The sequence below is a fragment of the Rhinatrema bivittatum genome, chromosome 9 (genome assembly GCF_901001135.1).
Source record: "Rhinatrema bivittatum chromosome 9, aRhiBiv1.1, whole genome shotgun sequence".
In the NCBI taxonomy this organism is placed as follows: Eukaryota; Metazoa; Chordata; class Amphibia; order Gymnophiona; family Rhinatrematidae; genus Rhinatrema; species Rhinatrema bivittatum.
This window is the reverse complement of record NC_042623.1, coordinates 129,261,381-129,279,616: the sequence shown is the minus strand read 5'-3', so window position 1 is coordinate 129,279,616 and position 18,236 is coordinate 129,261,381. Positions and strand designations below refer to the sequence as shown.

Sequence of the window (18,236 nt, the reverse complement as noted above, 5' to 3'; positions counted from 1 at the left end):
CTGAGCATTTCCACACCAGCCCTGTCCCTTGACACCAGCTGTACCACTGGCCCTCCTATGACCGTAACCCCTTTGGGAACTTGGCTGACGCCTCGCAAATCTGGGGTTACAGGCCTTACGAGATTGACGCAAGGCCCAGGTGGAACAGTTGGCCTCACTATTCCCCACCATTTTACATTTATATTTATTTGGATTTATAACCCGCCTAACACTAAAAGGTCTTGGCGGAGAACAAAAATTTTACATACATAATATGATAAAACAAACAGACCTATACAATATAATAAAACATATTGAGTGATAAAATAAATAACAAATAATAGCAAAATAATTTAATTAAAAAATAGACTAAAACTAACTAACAAAAAATAAATATAAAATAAAATAAAATCATGTTAAAATAAAAGCAAAAGAATAATATTAACTGTAGGCCAGATTAAATAAGAACGTTTTAATCAATTTTCGAAACATCTTGAGTGAATCACATTGTATAATATCTATTGGTAGAGAGTTCCAAAAAGTAGGTGCAGCGATGGAAAAGGCACAGTCATGAGTGATGTGAAGCCTAGCTTGTTTGGGCAAAGGAATCTCCAAAAGGCATCGCTGTGAGGAACGCAATAGCCTGGTGTGTTGATAAAATTTAAGAATTGCATTGGCCCAATGACAGGTTTGGTGATTGAGGAGTTTCTGGACCCTCACCGGTATCCCTCACCTTATCCCGAATAGGGTCAAGAATTCAGAGGGCACAGTCACTTCCCTGAGCCATGGTCGTGACAAGCGGCCGCCAGCACCTCTGGATGGCCTACAGAGAATGGGAAATGGCAATGCAAGCAGTCAAAGGCAATGCTCGTCATCAGTGCACTCAGCAGAGTCCCATCACAGCATAGCCACTCACAGATCCCTGATGCCGAAGCTACCCTTAAGGATCCCATCACCGTCGGTGTGGCCAGACAAGGAGCAGGGTAAGCTTCATGAGCATAGCATAGAAGTTTCCCTGAAGGAGCATGCAGGCAGGGAAAGGAGCAAGCAGCTTAGGCACAGACAGTCATCATCTTCCTCTTCCCCACTTAGTGGCTTTTCAAGCTCATTCTCCTCTTCCTCCCATAGTTCAGGTCCCACCTCTGCGGCTTGCGTGCAGGAGAGGGAGGACACTGACTGCCCCTGCGAGCTGTCGAAATTAGAACACGAACTGAGGGAACGTGCCTAGGCCCTTTAGACGTTGCATCAGACACAGGCACTACATTGATTTGTTCTGCTTGATGGAGGAGCATAGGAGGCGGGGCTAGACCAAGCAGGAGAGGGGATAGGAGCTGGAAGCAGCCAAGCCCATGCAAAGAGAGATCATTAATTGTGTGCGTGCCTTCTCTCGCTTGACCTCAGTTGTGATGCGTTCCGAGCCTGCTGTGTTGCAGCCTGTGCTATCTTATTTTGACACTATTCTGGGCGTTTACAAAGAATACAGGGGTTTCGCATGACTCAACTATGATGAGGCCTTCCTCGAGAGAATAACTAGTAGGTCCGCCATGTCGTAGGGAAGACACAATGTTGGCCTTTGGCTCACAAAAATGTCTACCTGGGCTGTGGACGCTAATCCAGTTCTCGGCCCTTTTGTAGCGAGCTGGTGCATGGTGGACAAGCCAAGTGCACGCAAAGCACAAGCAGCACATGCTAGAAATTCAACCAAGGTGCCTGCTCCACGACAGATTGCAGATTTAAACACACCTGCATCTGATCCACTGCACCACACCAGGCCAACAAATGTCCATACAGTGATAAGTGAAGGAAATGAACAGGCCTTAGGCACAAACTCAGTGAGGTGGCAAGCAATGCTTTCCTGGTTGGCTCACTATCCCAGTAGGGCTGCGGCGAATACTGTTCTGAGCAGTTTGCAAGAGGGTTTCCTTATTCCCCGCATGGGTAAGCCACAATCCACTAAGGTGGCCAATGCACCTTCAGCCTGCATTCTGGCTGACATCGTACAGGAGAAACTTGGAAAGGAGGTTCAGCTGGGTTGCATAGCCAGCCCGTTCACTGAGCCTCCCTTAGAGCACCTGGTGCTCTCCCCTCTAGCAGTCATTCCTAAGAAGGAGCCCGGAAAATACAGGTTCATACATAACCTCTCTCATCCACTTGGAGCTTTCGTTAATAACCATATCCCCTCAGAATGCTGCTCAGTGCAATATTCGTCCTTTGACACCGCATTGACCTTAAGATCATGTGGTCAGGGTGCCCTTATGGCTAAAACAGACATTGAGTCTGCATTTAGGCTGCTCCCAGTGCACCCGAGCAGTTTACATTTGCTCGGCTTCCGATTTGAGGGCTTCTTTTACTATGAAAAGTGTCTGCCAATGGGATGCTTGGTCTCCTGTACTTATTTTGAGACCTTCAATACATTCCTTCACTGGGCAACTGAAGAGATTTCCAGGCTAGCATCACTAGTTCACTATCTGGACAATTTCCTATTCATAAGAAAAAAGGATTCGCTGGAATGCATTAAGTTGTCCCACCCGTTTCACAATTTGGTGAGCAGATTTGACGTCCCTTTGGCAGAAGACAAGTCCCATGGCCTGGTAACTTCCCTTACTTTCCAGGAGATTGAGCTTGATTCTATGCGTATGGAATACAGGCTGCCATGTGACAAAGTGGATTTGTCAGAGTTTATTTATTTATTTGTTTGTTTTTTATATACCGACATTCAATTAAAGTCATCACTAAAGTGGCCACCACCTTGCACAGCAGGAAAATCACACTGAGACACATGAGGTCTCTTATGGGCAGCCTCGCCTTCACCATGCGGGTTATTCCCATGGGAAGGATATTCCTATGTAATTTGATTCGGTCCACGGTAGGCCTGATTCATGGCCATCATCACTTGCGAGTTAGCAGGCCCATCAAGGAGGACCTGAAGCTTTGGTCTAAGTTCCTCATGGATTTTAGTGGTGTCTCAGCCTGGCTTCCAAGCCCAGTCAGCAGCAATGACCTTCGGTTATACTCTGACGCATCAGGAGGCATCAGTTTTGGTGTCTATTTTAGGGGCGATTGGTATGCAGCTCACTAGCCAGACAATTGGACTGTGTATGGCCTAACCAGGAATATCACATTTCTTGAGCTATTTTCCATCGTTGTCACCGTGCATATCTGGGGTGGCGCTGTTAGCCACCGAAGAGTGGTGCTATAGTGTGACAATGAGGCAGTAGTTCAATCAATTAACAATCAGACTTCTAAGTGCCTCCTAGTGGCAGAGCTGCTGAGGGAATTCATCTTGTGCTGTCTGCGCATGAACATTGTTGCGCGAGTGAAGCATGTTCCTGGAATACGCAATGGCATAGCTGACTCTCTTTCTCGTTGCAAGTAGTCCCTGATCTGGCAGCTGGTGCCGCAAGCCGAACCAAATGGCAGAGAGGTCCCGAAATAGCTTTGGTCCTTCGGAACCAGACAGCGCGTGAGGTGCTGCAAAGATCACTTGCCTGGCTACATGGAACTCATACTTCTGCAACTACAGCAAAGTGAAGGTGTTTCTTGTTGCAAACCACTGGTCCGCCCACCGGGTTCCAGAGGACCTCTTGATTAGATACATTGTTCACACAAAGTGGCAGGCACTATCCAGGAACATGGTTCATTCGTACCTAGTGGCACTAGCATTCTTCTCAAAGCTCGAAACAGGTTGCGCCGAGCACCATTTCACAGTAAAAAGAATGATGCTATACTGAGCCAGAGAATCTCTACCTTGGCATGATGCTCAGAGACCACTAACCCATAACCTGCTGCTACAACGGTGGCACGTCTTGCCTGCAGAAGCTACTGATGAGTTTGAGACCATGCTTTTCTGGGTCACCTTTGCACTGGTGTTTTCCCTGCATGTCAGCGAGTTTACAGCACCATCACGTAAGGCATCTAAGCTGCAAGGCCTGCTGGGGGAGGACGTTAGTGTCACAGGCGGCACCTTATACCTAAAGTTGAGGCAATCTAAGACTGACCAGAATGCCTGTGGCCAAGTCATCACACTGACAGTGGTCATGGATCTAGAGACATGTCTGGTAGCGGCCGTAACTTGATTCCTAACCTTATGCCCAAAAGGGAACAGTTTATTTTTGCTGACCTTGCCCGGACTGACCTCTGGTATCTGATCCTTGCCGTGGCTATCCTCTCTGAACTTTGACTCTGGCCTTGATCCGTGCTTTCCACTTGGACTCTCTATACTGGCCTTCTGTGACCTCTGGCCTTTCTCCTTGGACTTTGACCGTGCACTCTTGCCTGTGATAGGCAATCCTCTACACTCCTGTCCAGGAGATCCTGCATGCCCACCCAAGACTCCTATTGGTGAAGCTCCAACTAGCCTCTGTATCCTCTTGTACTCTGCCTCCTGGTGGCAGGCGCCCTCTGGGTCCATGCAGAGGGCCTACCAATCCTGCACCAGGCCAAGGGTCCACCTTCCAGTGCAACACTTTACTCTTGCCTGGATTTGTAGTAGCATGGCAAATTCAGAGTCCAACAGAATTCTATTGTATGTCCATCAAAATATGTCCCCAAGGTAGTGCCTTTGATCACAGAGTCTCCTAGCAAAAATAGTTTTCTGTTTTGATGTTTTTTGACAGTAGTTTGGGGGTTTGTGTACATTTTGGATGTAATATTTTTTCATTTCTGATACCACTTCAGTTTCCATTTCCGGAGCATTTTCCAATGAAGAGATCACAGAACAAAGAAGACAATATTTGGAAAAGCTAAGAGAAGCTAGGAAAGTAGTCAGGAATGTAAAAATTCAAATATTAGCAAATACAGTAAAATGGGAAGAAAGACTTTTTTTAAATATGTTATTGATTGAAGGAAGTGCAAAAATGGCATTGTAAGACTCAGAGGTAAAGGGGAGGAATATGTAGAGGCTGATAAGGAAAAAGCCAAATTGCTTAGCAAATATTTCTGTTCAGTGTTCACCATGGAAGATCTTATTGCAGGATCAAATAAAATGAACACAAATAAGATTGGAAGTGAGGTAACCTCAATTAACGTTCAGAACAATGTGTTAGTGAGGCGCTAACTAAACTTTAATTGGTAAGGTGATGGAACTAGATGGGATACATCCAAGGGTATTAAGGGAATACTCTTGGATGTATTCCCTTGATACCCTTGGATTTCAGTAAGGCCTTTGACACAGTTATACATAGGAGACTTATCAATAAATTGAATGCCCCTTGGTAAAGGACCTAGAGTGACTGATTGGGTTAGAAACTGGCTGTGGGAGGTGACAAAGGGTAATGGTAAATAGTGTTTTCTCTGAGGAGGGGTGGAGTATAATAGTGGTGTGGTTCAAGGATTAATCCTTGCACCTATTCTTTTCAATATTTTGTGAGCAACAAAGCAGAAGGATTTTTGGGAAAGGTTTGTCCTTTTACTGATAATACAAAAATCTGTAACAGGGTGGACAGCCAGAAAGGTTTGGAAAACATGAGGAGGGATCTAGTGAAGCTCGAGGAATGGTCTGGGGTCTGGCAGCTAAGATTTAATGCTAAAACTGCAGAGTGATGCACTTACGATGCAAAAACTCAAGGGATAGGTACAGTATTGGATGTGAAATACTGCTAAGCCTGAAAGAACAGTGGGATCTAGAGATAATTGTATCTAATGATCTTCTGTGGCCAAATAGGTGGATAAAGCAACCAAAAAAGCCAGACAGATGACTGGCTGCATAGGGAGAGGAATGGTCAACAGGAAAAGGCTGGTGATAGTGCCCCTGTATAGATCCATGGTGAGACCTCATTTGGAATACTGTATGTACAATTCTGGAGAACTCACTTCAAAAGGATATAAAATGGTTGGAGTCAATCCAGAAGGTGATTACTAAAATGATAGGTAGTCTTCATTCTAAAGCATATGGAGGTAGACTTAAAGATCTAACATGTATACCCTAGAGCAGGGGTGGGCAATTCCAGTCCTCGAGGGCTGCGAACCAGTCAGGTTTTCAGGATATCCCTAATGAATATGCATGAGCGAGATTTGCATGCACTCTACCTCAGATGTATGCAGATCTATTTCAATCACTGAATCACTGAATCTTTATCCAACACCATCAACTTCTGGAACAAGTGTCTACAGTCCATAAACTCCCTCCTCACTAGCCTCAACTTAGTTCTCAATACTTCAAAAACGGAACTTATGCTGATCAATCTCGATGACAACCTTCATGCCACCAACAATCTAATCACACCCACACAAGTCAGAGACCTTGGCGTCACCATCGACAATAAACTGAATCTCAAACAATTTGTCAAAAACACAACGAAAGAATGCTTTCACAAACTACACGTTTTGAAAAGTTGAAACCTCTCCTCCATTTTCAGGACTTTAGAACAGTCCTCCAAACAATTCTTTTCTCAAAGATCGATTACTGCAACTCACTACTAATTGGCTTACCATCTATCACAACCAAACCATTACAAATGTTGCAGAATTCAGCTGCAAGGATTCTAACGAACCCGAGGAGAGGAGAACACATCACACCGATTCTAAAAAATCTTCACTGGCTCCCTATTAAACAGAGAGTCATTTTCAAAGTACTAACCATAACCCACAAGACCATTCATTCTCAAACTTCGCTAGATCTTAGTGACCCACTTCGTCCCCACGCATCACTAAGACCTATCAGAACCAGCTATCTAGGCACTCTGTATGCATCTCCAGCCAAGTCACTTCTTAAGAAACGAGCGTTCTCGACTGCCAGCCCTGCTCTCTGGAATGCCCTCCCCACGGACCTTCGTCTAGAAACATGTAGTCGAACATTCAGAAAGAAGCTAAAAACTTGGCTTTTTACTAAAGCCTTCACTTAAAGGTCTCACATTCACTCAGCTTCATACCCCATCACATTAGAAGCCTGTCGCCGTAGCCCTTAATTCTCCTGTTTAACTCCATTTTACTCAAATCATGCTTATTAAGCCTGTTATTGTTTGATTGTTATGTATTTATTTATTCGTTTCTTGTATTAATTTATAATCTTATTTGTAATAATTTTATAATTTTAATGTTTAATTTCTAACCTGTCCTCGGCTCTATCTATAAGTTCTCAGCGTTATCAATAAGTTCCCATGATGTTAGACATGTTATTTGTACCCCTGTTCATAGAATGTTCAATGTAATTTCAAACTTAGGTTCTATGTAAATCGACGTGATATGTACCAGTACATGAACATCGGTATATAAAAGTTCTTAAATAAATAAATAAATAAATAAATACATACATACATACATACATACAATGTCTAATGGCTGCATCCATGGATACAATCACAACATGCCCCAACATTGATGTTTCAAAGAGAATTACCTCAGGGGACCTGTTCTAATAGGTCCCCAGAGGCAGTTTTCTTCAAAATGTCTAGGGCCCATTGTGTTTGCACCTGTGGATTTGGATATTGGACATTGAATTTTGACTATAGAAGCTAAGAATTCTTTACTTTCACTTTGCTAAATGCAGACTGACATTACAGGTGTACACAAAAAAAAAATTTTCACCTACCCTATCATTTCGGGAGTGGGCCATTTCAAGTCCCCCCCATATCTTTTTTTTTGTTTATCATTTCGTTATTAAAAAAAAAAAACACTCACAAAATCCAACCCAGCCATTCCCCTTTATTAAAATATTCAACCCCCACCAACTGATCCCCTTGCTTACCCTCCTAAGCCCCCTGGACTCACCAAAATGTCCATGGTTGTCTAGTGGGGGCTGGAAACAACTTCCTGCTCCCAGACCTGGCAGCTGCCATTATTCAAAACAGTGTAGGCCACCCTTTGCCCCTATCGTGTGACAGGGGCTATTAGTGTCATTGGTCAGCCCCTGACACATGATAGGGTGAGGGGGGTCAGCTGGAGGAGGGGTGAATATTTTAATAAAGGGGAAGCATTGAGGCAGGTCCTGTGAGCATTTTTTTTTTTTAAATAAAAATGGCTTTTTTGGGCAAAAAAAAAAAGTTGGGAAAAAACACTACATTTCTTGCTTTTTCTATAGGGTTTTTTAAATAACAAAATGAAACAAAATAGGAAATATCATTGTCTTTCCTATTTCATTTCAAATCAATGCACATCCCTACTGACCACTGGCATCACCATTTTGATTAAAATTAAATAAAAATTTATTTTCACAAGCCTTTGAATCACGAGCTGGCATACAAAGTCATTTGGTGATTGTCTGTGGTAAGAATTAACAATTTCCGGAGCTCCACATTTGATGCCTTTATTTTTAAGTAAAATTATTTTGCATTAAGGTGCTGTTGTTTAAAAAGGCTTTTGGAATTAGCTTTTTGCCCACTTATTTCATATTGTTTGGCTTGTGGGATAATCAGTGCTTCTTGTCATTTTATATGGGTTCTCTTCCTGTCCTTCCCAAATGCCTTTTCTGCTGCCATGACAAATATTTCCCAATTACCCCTTTTTAACAACTGCTGTTCAAGATAATACAAATATCCATGGATATTTGCCCTCCAGAAATTAAACACCACATATGAGAATCAAGCCCTTTGTTATTTTATGATCTTGATGATACATTCTAACTCTATTTCTTTTAGACATTTCAGAATTGCAGCTGCATTGAAGCGACAGGTTCCCAATCAAGAGATCTCAGAGTGACTTTAGGAGCATGTCCAAAGGAAGAAGCCTGTTCCAGAATGTTTTTATACTTTTTGATATCACAAGCCCTTGCTGCCTTTATCTTCTCATTAGGTGCTTCTTGTGGTTTCATTATTATGTTTAGGTGAGTAAAGTTAGAATTAATAATACAACACGATTTATAAAAGGTATAAAGCACAAAGTCACCTTTTAAACCATACTGCGTCAGATTGTCTATTATTCTGTAGCTTTATGCCATGAATACATTTACAGATACATCTTCAAAGGAGTTACACGCATAAACGTAACATACTTTTGTAGCACTTACGCAAGTAAATCCTATGGACAATTCAAAGGCGTATATTGTAGCAATTTTGAAAAGGCCACTTACACAAGTAAAGTCCATTTACATGTGTAAAAAAATAAGAAAGGAGAGTAAAATGTATGGCACTAAATGAAAATAGAGACCTAGTGGAAAAAAAAGGACAACTAATGAGAGATTGTGAAGCCGGGTGCAAGAAATATTGAAATAACAGAGAGATAGAAATGAAGGTAGCGCTGCGCGGTGAACAAGAGGAGCCCTAGGGCTGCGCAGTGGTTCCCAACCTGCATCATGGTGAAGAAGAGGAGGATCCCGAGGGCCATGCAGCAGTTCCCTTGGTGAAGAGTTGCAGAGCTGCAAGGTCAGGATGGGCTGCAGGACCACGGTGAAGGCAGCCAGAAGGAAAAAACAAGAAGTGGAGGGCCAGGGCTGCTGGGAGAGGCCTTGGTTCTACAGTGTATGTAGAACCAAGGCCAGGAGGAAACCTGTGTGTGTCTGAGCATGTATGTGTGTGTGGGTGTCTGAGCATCCATATGTGTGTGTGTGGGTGTCTGAGTATAAGTGGAGTATGTGTGGGTGTGTGTGTGTACCTGAGCATAAGTGGAGTGTGTATGGGTGTGAGTGTCTGAGCATGTATGGGTGTGGGTGTGGGTGTCTCAGCAGAAGTGGAGTGTGTGCGGGTGCCTGTACATGTGAGAGGAGGCATGTGTGTGAAAGTGGGAGCATGTGTGTATGTGTGAAAGAGAGCACACTGAGCAGATGCAAGCTCTAAGGATGATGGAATAAGAGGTCTAAATAGTAGTAAGTTCTTTTTGAGCAGTAAATTCTTCAGTTTATATCAGGAAAGGTTGAGGTTTTGAAGCATATAGTGTTCTCTTCGTGTGTCTGAGCATGCATGCATTTGTGAGCGTGTGTGTCTGAGCATATATATGTGAGAAAGAGAGGGATCTTGTGTGTGTGTGTATGTATATGTAAGAGGGAACATGTATGTGAGTATGTGATCATGTATATGTAGGAGGGAGCATCTGTGAGTATGTGTGAGAGAGAGAGAAAGCACGTGCATGTGAGCATGTTTATGTAAGAGGGAACATGTGTGTATGAGGAAAAGAGAATATGTATGTATAGATATATATCTATGAGAGAGAGAGGAGAAAGTTTATGCATGTTTCTCTCACTAATCTACAACAATCTGAGTGACTAGAAATCAAAAGTTTCTAGGTATGGAGAGTGTGAATTATTTTATCCTTATTTTAATTTTTGAATGCTGTTTGATGTGTCTACTGTTTTGAAATATTTTATTGGTGTTTGAGAAATTGAAGACAAATTGAGTTTTTAATTATTGGATCTTCCATTTACAACTGTTTTGAAGTATTCTTTTTATTAGTATGTTTTTTACTATTATGATTAATGTATTCTATTTTTTTATTTTAATGTTTAATGGCTGAGGATTGGTGATTTCTGTTTTTCTATTGTTACACTGCATAGAGACTGACTTGTTGCAGTTTTCCTATTCAGTTTTTGCCTGCATGTTTCTATTTATATTTTATGATTTCTTTTTCCTGTAATTGGTGAGGGTCTGCCTGTGTTCTGCAGGTGTGATGTGGAGGAGTATTCTGCTAGCGTGTAGGAATCTATAGCAGCTTGGTTTCTTCTATTTTCCTAATAGAAGGTATATTGGTGTTTTAGGGCCTGGTATAGGGTTGTTACTTTTTAAGTGCTGGCAGTTAGTGCTGTTTTGATGTGGGAGATTTATTATATTGTAATTATAATTTACTCATGGCTTTCTGAGGGTCAAACCCACACCTAACACATATTACAGTAGCCCTAATGCCATATGGTTCCAAGTTTTTTTTTGTAGGATTTTCTGGATGGCACCAAAGAAGTGCATGCAAATACTTATGATATATTTTTAACCTCAGAAAACTGTCCTTTGAATATTCTTTTTCATGAAAAATCAATTATAAATGCATAATTTTTACTGTGCATGTGAAGAGAGCAGGAGGCGGGGGGTTCAAGGGTGTAAGATTTGCTTAGGGCACCTAATACTCTTGTACTAGCAATGGGTTCTGGGGGAGGGAGTGAAGACCCAGAGGGTAGAGGGTGACAGTTTTTAAAGTTTAGGTTGCTGGAAGGAGCTGGGCTTTTTTTGGCAGGCCTGAGACAGAGAATGAATGAAGTGGGGGTGGGCAGCACAATAATTGTTCACACAGGGCAGCAAAAAAGCTAGCACTGGCCCTGCTCATCAGGGCATGTCAGGGAGGTAGATGTAAATTTCTAAATGCAATAAATGACTGCTTCATAAACCAACTTGTCCTACAACCAATAAGGGGGAAGGGGCTGCTTTAGACCTAGAATGCAAGATCTGGTGCAAGGGTTAATCGTGGCGGAGCCACTTCACAACAGTGATCATAATGCAATCAAATTTGAGATAATCGATGGAGTAAATAAAATTACTAAAGTAGTATATAATGTTAAAAAAGAAAACTTTGATAAAATGAAGAACTATTTAGAAGGACACTAAAAGGAGCATTTATAAGGGTAAAAAGTCTCCACAAGGCATGGACACTGCTTAAAAATACCATTATTGAAAGCCAAGATAAAATGTATTCCAACAATTTAAAAAGGTTGAAAGAAGAACAAATAATATCTGCCAGCATGGATATATGGTGCTGTGAAAGAGGCTATCAAAGCTAAAATCCTTTAAAAATGGAAAACAGAACCAAATGAGAAAAATAAAAAAAAATATAAGCACTGGTAAATTGGATGCAAAACATTAATAAAGTAGGCCAAGAAATAATTTGAAGAGACTTGCCAAAGAGGCAACAACAAATAAACTTTTTCAAGTATATTAAAAACAAGAAAGCTGTTATGCTCAGGCTTGTGAACCCTTGGGCCGACGGGAGGATGGTATACCTTAGGAGGAAGATCCGTAGGTTCTCCCGTTGGGTGGCGAGGCAGAACAGAAGATGCGACCAGCTGACCCTCGGCACTGGAGTCTGAGGCGACTGTGGAAGCAGACGAAGAGTCGTGACGTCAAGGAGAAGAATGGAGTCTTCGCCACTGGAAGTCTGCGGTCCCCCGAGGAGGAGCCCGTAGGGACCCAGACCGCTGGGACTTAAGTGGACCTTTGAGAAGTCAAGGAGTCGAGAGTTTGATGCAAGGGCTAACTGGAGCTTCACCCCTGGAAGCCCGCGGTCCCCCCGGGAGGAGCCCGTAGGGACCCGGGCCGCTGGGACTTAGGTGGGCCCTTGGAGACGATGGTCCAGAAGAAGTCCAAGGTGAAGTGCCAGAGGGTCATTGCTTACCAGTCCAAGGTCTTATACCAAGGGATCGCCGCTTGCCAGTCCGAAGTCACACACCAGGAATCACCGCTTGCCAGTCCAAAGTCACACATCAGGAATTACTGCTAGCCAGTCCAAAGTCAGGAACCAGGAACACCAAGACGAGACAGGAACAAGGATCCAAAGTACAAGAACTCACCAAAGCAAGCAGACCTGACTACGTGGGACGTTGCCAAGTCGAGGAATGAGCAGAGGAAGCCTCCTTTTATACTTCCTCTGCTCTGGCTCATAGGGAACAGCTGTAGCTTTAATTCTAATGAGGAGGCGTGACTTCACGCCTAAAGATGGCAACGGCCATCTTGTATTTCCTCCACGGAGGAAAGATTGCAGGACGCCACGAGGGAGGAGCAGGGACGGCTCCCACCCGGCGCCCAGACCGGGGTCCCTTGCCGGAACGATAGGCACCTGCTCAGGGGGCTATTCTAGGATCTCCCGCGGCAGGTTGCCGCTGCGGGCAAGGTAGGGGGCCGCGGTTGTGGGCGTCCACGGCTGCGGAACACAACAAAAGCTGGAAAGTAGTCAGTTGGCCTATTAGATGAGTGAGGATAAAAAGGACAGAAAAACTAAATGTATTCTTTGCTTCATTCTTTTGAAGAATGTTGGGGACATACCCATGCCAGAACCATTCTTTGTAGATAATGATGCAGAGGACCCATAAGAAATCAGTGTAAAATGAATCTGGAAGAAGTGATAGAGAAAACTGACAAACTAAATAGTGGCAAATCACCAGCATCTGATGGTGTTCAACCCCAGAGTCTTAAAGGAATTAAAATACTAAATGGCAAGTCTGCTACTGGTAATATGTAATCTATCATTTAAATTTGCCTCTATACTTGAGGACTGAAGGGTAGTCAATGTAATGCCGATTTGCAAAAAAGAATCTAGGAATAAGAACAGAAGAAATTGCCATGCTAGGTCAGATCAAGGGTCCATCAAGCTCAGCATCCTGTTTCCAATAGAGGCCAAACCAGGCCACAGGAGCCTGGCAAGTACCCAAACACTAAGAAGATACCATGCTACTGCTGCAATTAATAGCAGTGGCTATTCCCTAAGTAAACTTGATTAATAGCAGTTAATGGACTTCTCCTCCAAGAACTTATCCAAACCTTTTTTGAACACAGCTACACTTACCACATCCTCTGGTCACAAATTCCAGAGCTTAATTGTGCGTTGAGTGAAAAAGAAATTTCTCTGATTAGTCTTAAATGTGCTACTTGTTAACTTCATGGAATGCCCCCTAGTACTTCTATTATTCGAAAATATAAATAACCGATTCACATCTACTTGTTCAAGACCTCTCATGGTCTTAAAGCCCTCTATCATATCCCCCCTCAGCTGTCTCTTCTCCAAGCTGAACAGCCCTAATCTCTACAGTCTGGTAAGCCTAACATTGGTAGAAGCTATTGATAAGAACAAAATTACTGGTCACATGGATAAACATGCTTTAATGGAAGGAACGGCCAGTATGGATTTAGTAAAGTGAAGTCAGGCCTTCTAATTTATTAAAATTCTTTGAAGGCAAGAATAAGCATGTAGATAAAGATGAGCCAGTCGATACAGAGTAGAGATGTGATTCAGGCAAACCTTTTGGTTCGGCCTTCGTTATCGGCCCACCGCAGGAAATTTTGTTTTCCCATAGTTCCTGTCGATTTTATTTTGTCTACCCCCCCCCCCCCCAAAACAAAGCCCAAAACCCGGGGGGGCAGAAGGCAGTTGTAAAAAAAAAAAAAAATGGCACCGGCCCTACCAAGTGACAGGGGCTGACCAATGGCATGGTAGCCCCTGTCACATGGTAAGGGCAAAGGGCCACTGGTGCCATTTTGTTTACTGGCTGCCGATGGCCCAAGAGTGGGAGATCGCTCCCGGGACCCCCACTGGACCACCACGGATTTTAGGCAAGTTTTGGGGGGGTGTGGAGGGTGGGGGTTGTAAATAGCTACATTTTAAGGGTTGGGTGTTTTGGGGTTTTGTCGGCGAAAATTGCTGTGAAAAAAAAAACGACCCAATGGAAAACAAAGTTTTCCTCGGGTTCGCCGACACGTAGCACGACCCGAGATACAAAAATGAAGCACATCTCTATAGATTGGGGGGTTTTGCAGTGGGAAACCAATCGTTTAAGGTGGTGGCCTTCGCTGATGATGTACTAATCTTCCTAATTACACCAAAGGAGTTTTTGGGAATAGTATTAGATCTCCAGAAATTGGGCAGTTTGTAGGGTTAAAAATTAACCAGGATAAGTCCTAGATGTATATGGAAATATGAAAGGAAATTTGGAAAGGAGCTTCCCATTAACATGGGTCAAGGGGGGAATGAAATTCTTAGGAATTAAGATACCTTCCAATATCAGTTCTATTTACAAGGTAAATGTTAACCCTCTATTGAAATGTATGGCTAAATCATTATTAACACATTGGTGTACACTGCCCTTGTCCCTCATTGGCAAATTACACCTAATAAAAATGATGGAAATACCAAAGTGACTGTATATCATGCAAATGTTACCCATTTGGTTAACCTGAGAAGACCTCAAAGAGGTAGATACTAGATAGGCTCTTTAGAAATGTTCTTTGGAATGGGAAGAAGGTGAGAATACCACTTAGGATTTTGATGTGGCCTATAGTACAAGGAGGTTTAAACTGTCCAAATTTGTAACAATATAATTTAGCTTGCAAGTTAAGACATGTTGCAGATTGTGTCTGTGAAACTTCTTATTTCTCTCTTTGGGAACATTTACAGGGCTGGTTTGGGTCAATTTCTTTAAATGATTTACCCCAAATTGACATAAGACAAGTTCCGATGGATTTGAGACACCACTTATTAGTGAATTCATGCAGGAAAGCCTGGATGCTACTATGTAAATTATGCACTAACTCCACAAATCTCCCAAATAGTGTTGAAGAATGGTAGTCAGTGAGTATGTTAGAAAGAAATAAAACCACCTTGGCTCAAAAAATCACAAAACTAATTAAAGACGCTATAATTGATTCATGTGACCATCATCCTAGGTGTCATCGGTAGTGCAGAACACTAATTGAACTCTGCCTTATTTATAATCATCTGTCATTTCTGGAAAAAAGAAAGTCTTTGTTGTAAGATAACCCAAAAAGTGCATATATTCTTTTTTTAAAGATTTTCTATGCAAGTGAACCAAATTATCCCAAATTTGTCTTTTTCTTATAATCAGTAGTATAAAAAAATGTAAAATGGAAATCCACTTAGCTCATCATTCCCACGGTTAAAGAGTGATGTTATAAATATCGTCACAGATGTGCAAAGATGCTGTAGTTATCTGAAGATGCCGCCATACTCGGGTATCTTCAGTGATGTAATCAAGAGAAAAAGGGATGCGATGAGAAAGTTGATCTCTTTACCTAAAAGTCAAAAGCATGTTCTGGTCCTTAGCATTTAACATAGATGGAAGAGGTTGAGGTGGAGTGACTTATTGCTCTCAGTTGGGATCTCTTTTATCAGAGTCATAAAAAAGCAGATGATCCTGGATGTCCTACTCTTCCAGTATGCTGTAACCTTTGAAAGATAGGTGTTAGAGAGCTCATGTTTGTTGCAGTCTTTGAAGGGATTTCCTAATATGATTATTCAACTAAAAACTGGGGCTAGCCCTTGTAAGCATGGAAAGGGGTAGGCTGGATACAGATATTTAATCTGTATGATGATAAGTAGGCACTGCATCTCTTTAGAAACAGAACTATAATTTTTGGTTGCATCTTAAGTCCATGGAACATAGAGAGTACTTTATAGATCTTTAAGAATACCTAAACACATTCTTCACACTCTTAATATGCTTGATGAGCATTCATAGGAGGACAGCTGGGCATTGGGAATGCAGGACAAAGGGGTCAACCCCCTCTTCCTCTCTGCCTTTGTGATCCTTGATCCGCCATCCCAAGTCCCCTTAATTCCCCAGTGTCCTATGTTTCCACCTCTCCTCAGTGGTCCTAAGGCCCCTAAATGTACCCCTGGTGATCTCTGAGACCCTTCTCTCTCTTGCACATCACCCACTATAACAACTCTCATACTATCCCTCCTATGACATTAACGTAGAGGCCTCTTCTTGAAGCCTGAATCAGCAAGATCATCTCTGCTTTGAAGTGTAGAAGCAGACTGGTTTGTAAGTTCTGCTGTCCTCTGGCTCCTTGGACATGGGTGTTGTGTCTGGAATTCAAATGCTCTTTGCCTCCTATGTGGCTGTCCTCACTCACTCTCTTCTTTCTCCCTCTCCTACCATACCCAATACTGTTTTCTACCCTCCTTCACTCCATCAACTCCCTTTAAACATTTCACTCACAGAGTGCCCCCTCAACCCAATTCTCTCATTCACACCCCACAGCACCTTTTCATATTCTGATTAACTGTTCCCCCTCTCCCCCACACAACACAATCCCTTCACTCACTCCCCCCCCCCCCCCAACAATCCTTGATTCACTTTCTTATCCATTTCACCTTCACCAGTCTGGTCACCAGCAGCAAAGCAACAGGAACTGGGATGAAAGCCTGATAAGCAAGAATCTAATACTCCCAGAAGTGGCAGAAGCAGTGAAGTTGTCAGGCATTCACCTGCTTATAAATTTCATACCAGTGCAAAATCAGTCCCTTTGTGTGTCTGTTCTGTACTTTTTAGTGTCTGCTTCACTATCACCTCTTCACCTTCTGGTCCCAGCAATTCAGGATGAGAACTGGGGGGAAGGGAGAAGAAAAGGGAGGGCCTAGAGAAGAACACCCTTGCTGCTTTGCCTCTTAAGCCTGAAAAGAGGTTCTGTAACTGCATTCGTGGACAATCCCTCACAAATGAAGCCCTGGTAGATAGCTAATAAAGGATAAACACACACAAAGTGAAGCAAATAAACATTTTTTTGGAAAATATAATGAAAATGTATTAAAACTTTTAACAATAAAAACAAACATAAAGTGGGCTGGAGTAAACTAGAAAGCAATACTATTTACAATATAAAGAGGACTAGGAAAGTAAGGAGGCCAGGGAAAACTTAGGTCAATATGGTGGCAGTCTCATTGGAAGAAGCTGCACTGCCATAGTGAGAGATGTAGTGTCTTACCATGGCGGTCCACCATACTGAGCAGTCTCCCACGGCAGTTCAGATCCCCCTCAGTACCTCCACCATCATCTGCATCCCTTCACCAAAATAGTGCTGAGACACAAGCTCATCGCCTAGATCAGGTGCTCCAGATGATGAGCCTGCCTCAGCAGCCAAGGCAGCAACTGATGGTGATGGGGGTAGAGGGGAGAGCCGATCCTCCTTCAGCCAGCAATGGCTGGACAGTCTTGAGTCCTGGCATCCTTACATCCCTGGTCCAAAGGGGAAGGAGATCCCGACTGGATGGGGAGAAGGTGAGAAGATTTTTTGGGCCCAGGGCCTGGCAGTTGGGGGTGGAGGAGCTGAACCTCGATGGTGAATGAAGTGGGCGCCCACCTCAGCAGCAGTGATCATCAAACGGTATGGTTTAATATCACTAAAATAATAGGGAAAAGAACCACAAAGACCCGAGTTTTACAGTTCAAAAACACAGACTTTGAGGAAATGGGGAACTACCTGGAGGAAGAACTTAAAGGATGGGAGAACGAGAGAGATGTGGATCAGCAGTGGACCAATCTAAAAGGAGCAATCACCAAGGCAACTGCTCTATATGTTAGAAATGTAAAGAAAAGCAAAAGAAAACTGAAACCTATCTGGTTCTCAATGGAGGTGGCTGACAAAATTAAAGCTAAAAGAACAGCATTCAAGAAATATAAAGGATCCCAAAGGGAGGAGCACAAAGAAGAATATTTGTATCAACTGAGGGAGACAAAGAAATTAATCAAGTTGGCAAAGAGTCAAGCGGAAGAGAGGATTGCCAAGGAGATAAAAAATGGTGACAAAACATTTTTCAGATACATCAGCGAAAAGAGAAAGGTCCAAAGTGGTATAGTGAAATTGAAAGGTGGTAATGATCAATGTGTAGAGAGAGAC

At 42.7% G+C, this 18,236-nt stretch overlaps 1 protein-coding gene across 1 annotated transcript in view; it reads left to right on the top strand.

Annotated features, from left to right (window-relative positions):
* Window positions 1–18,236, top strand: part of LOC115099303 (solute carrier organic anion transporter family member 1C1-like) — a 196,033-nt gene that overhangs the window by 141,712 nt on the left and 36,085 nt on the right. The window contains 1 exon segment of the mRNA XM_029616871.1: window positions 8,553–8,737. Within this exon segment, the coding sequence (XP_029472731.1) occupies window positions 8,553–8,737 (185 nt within the window).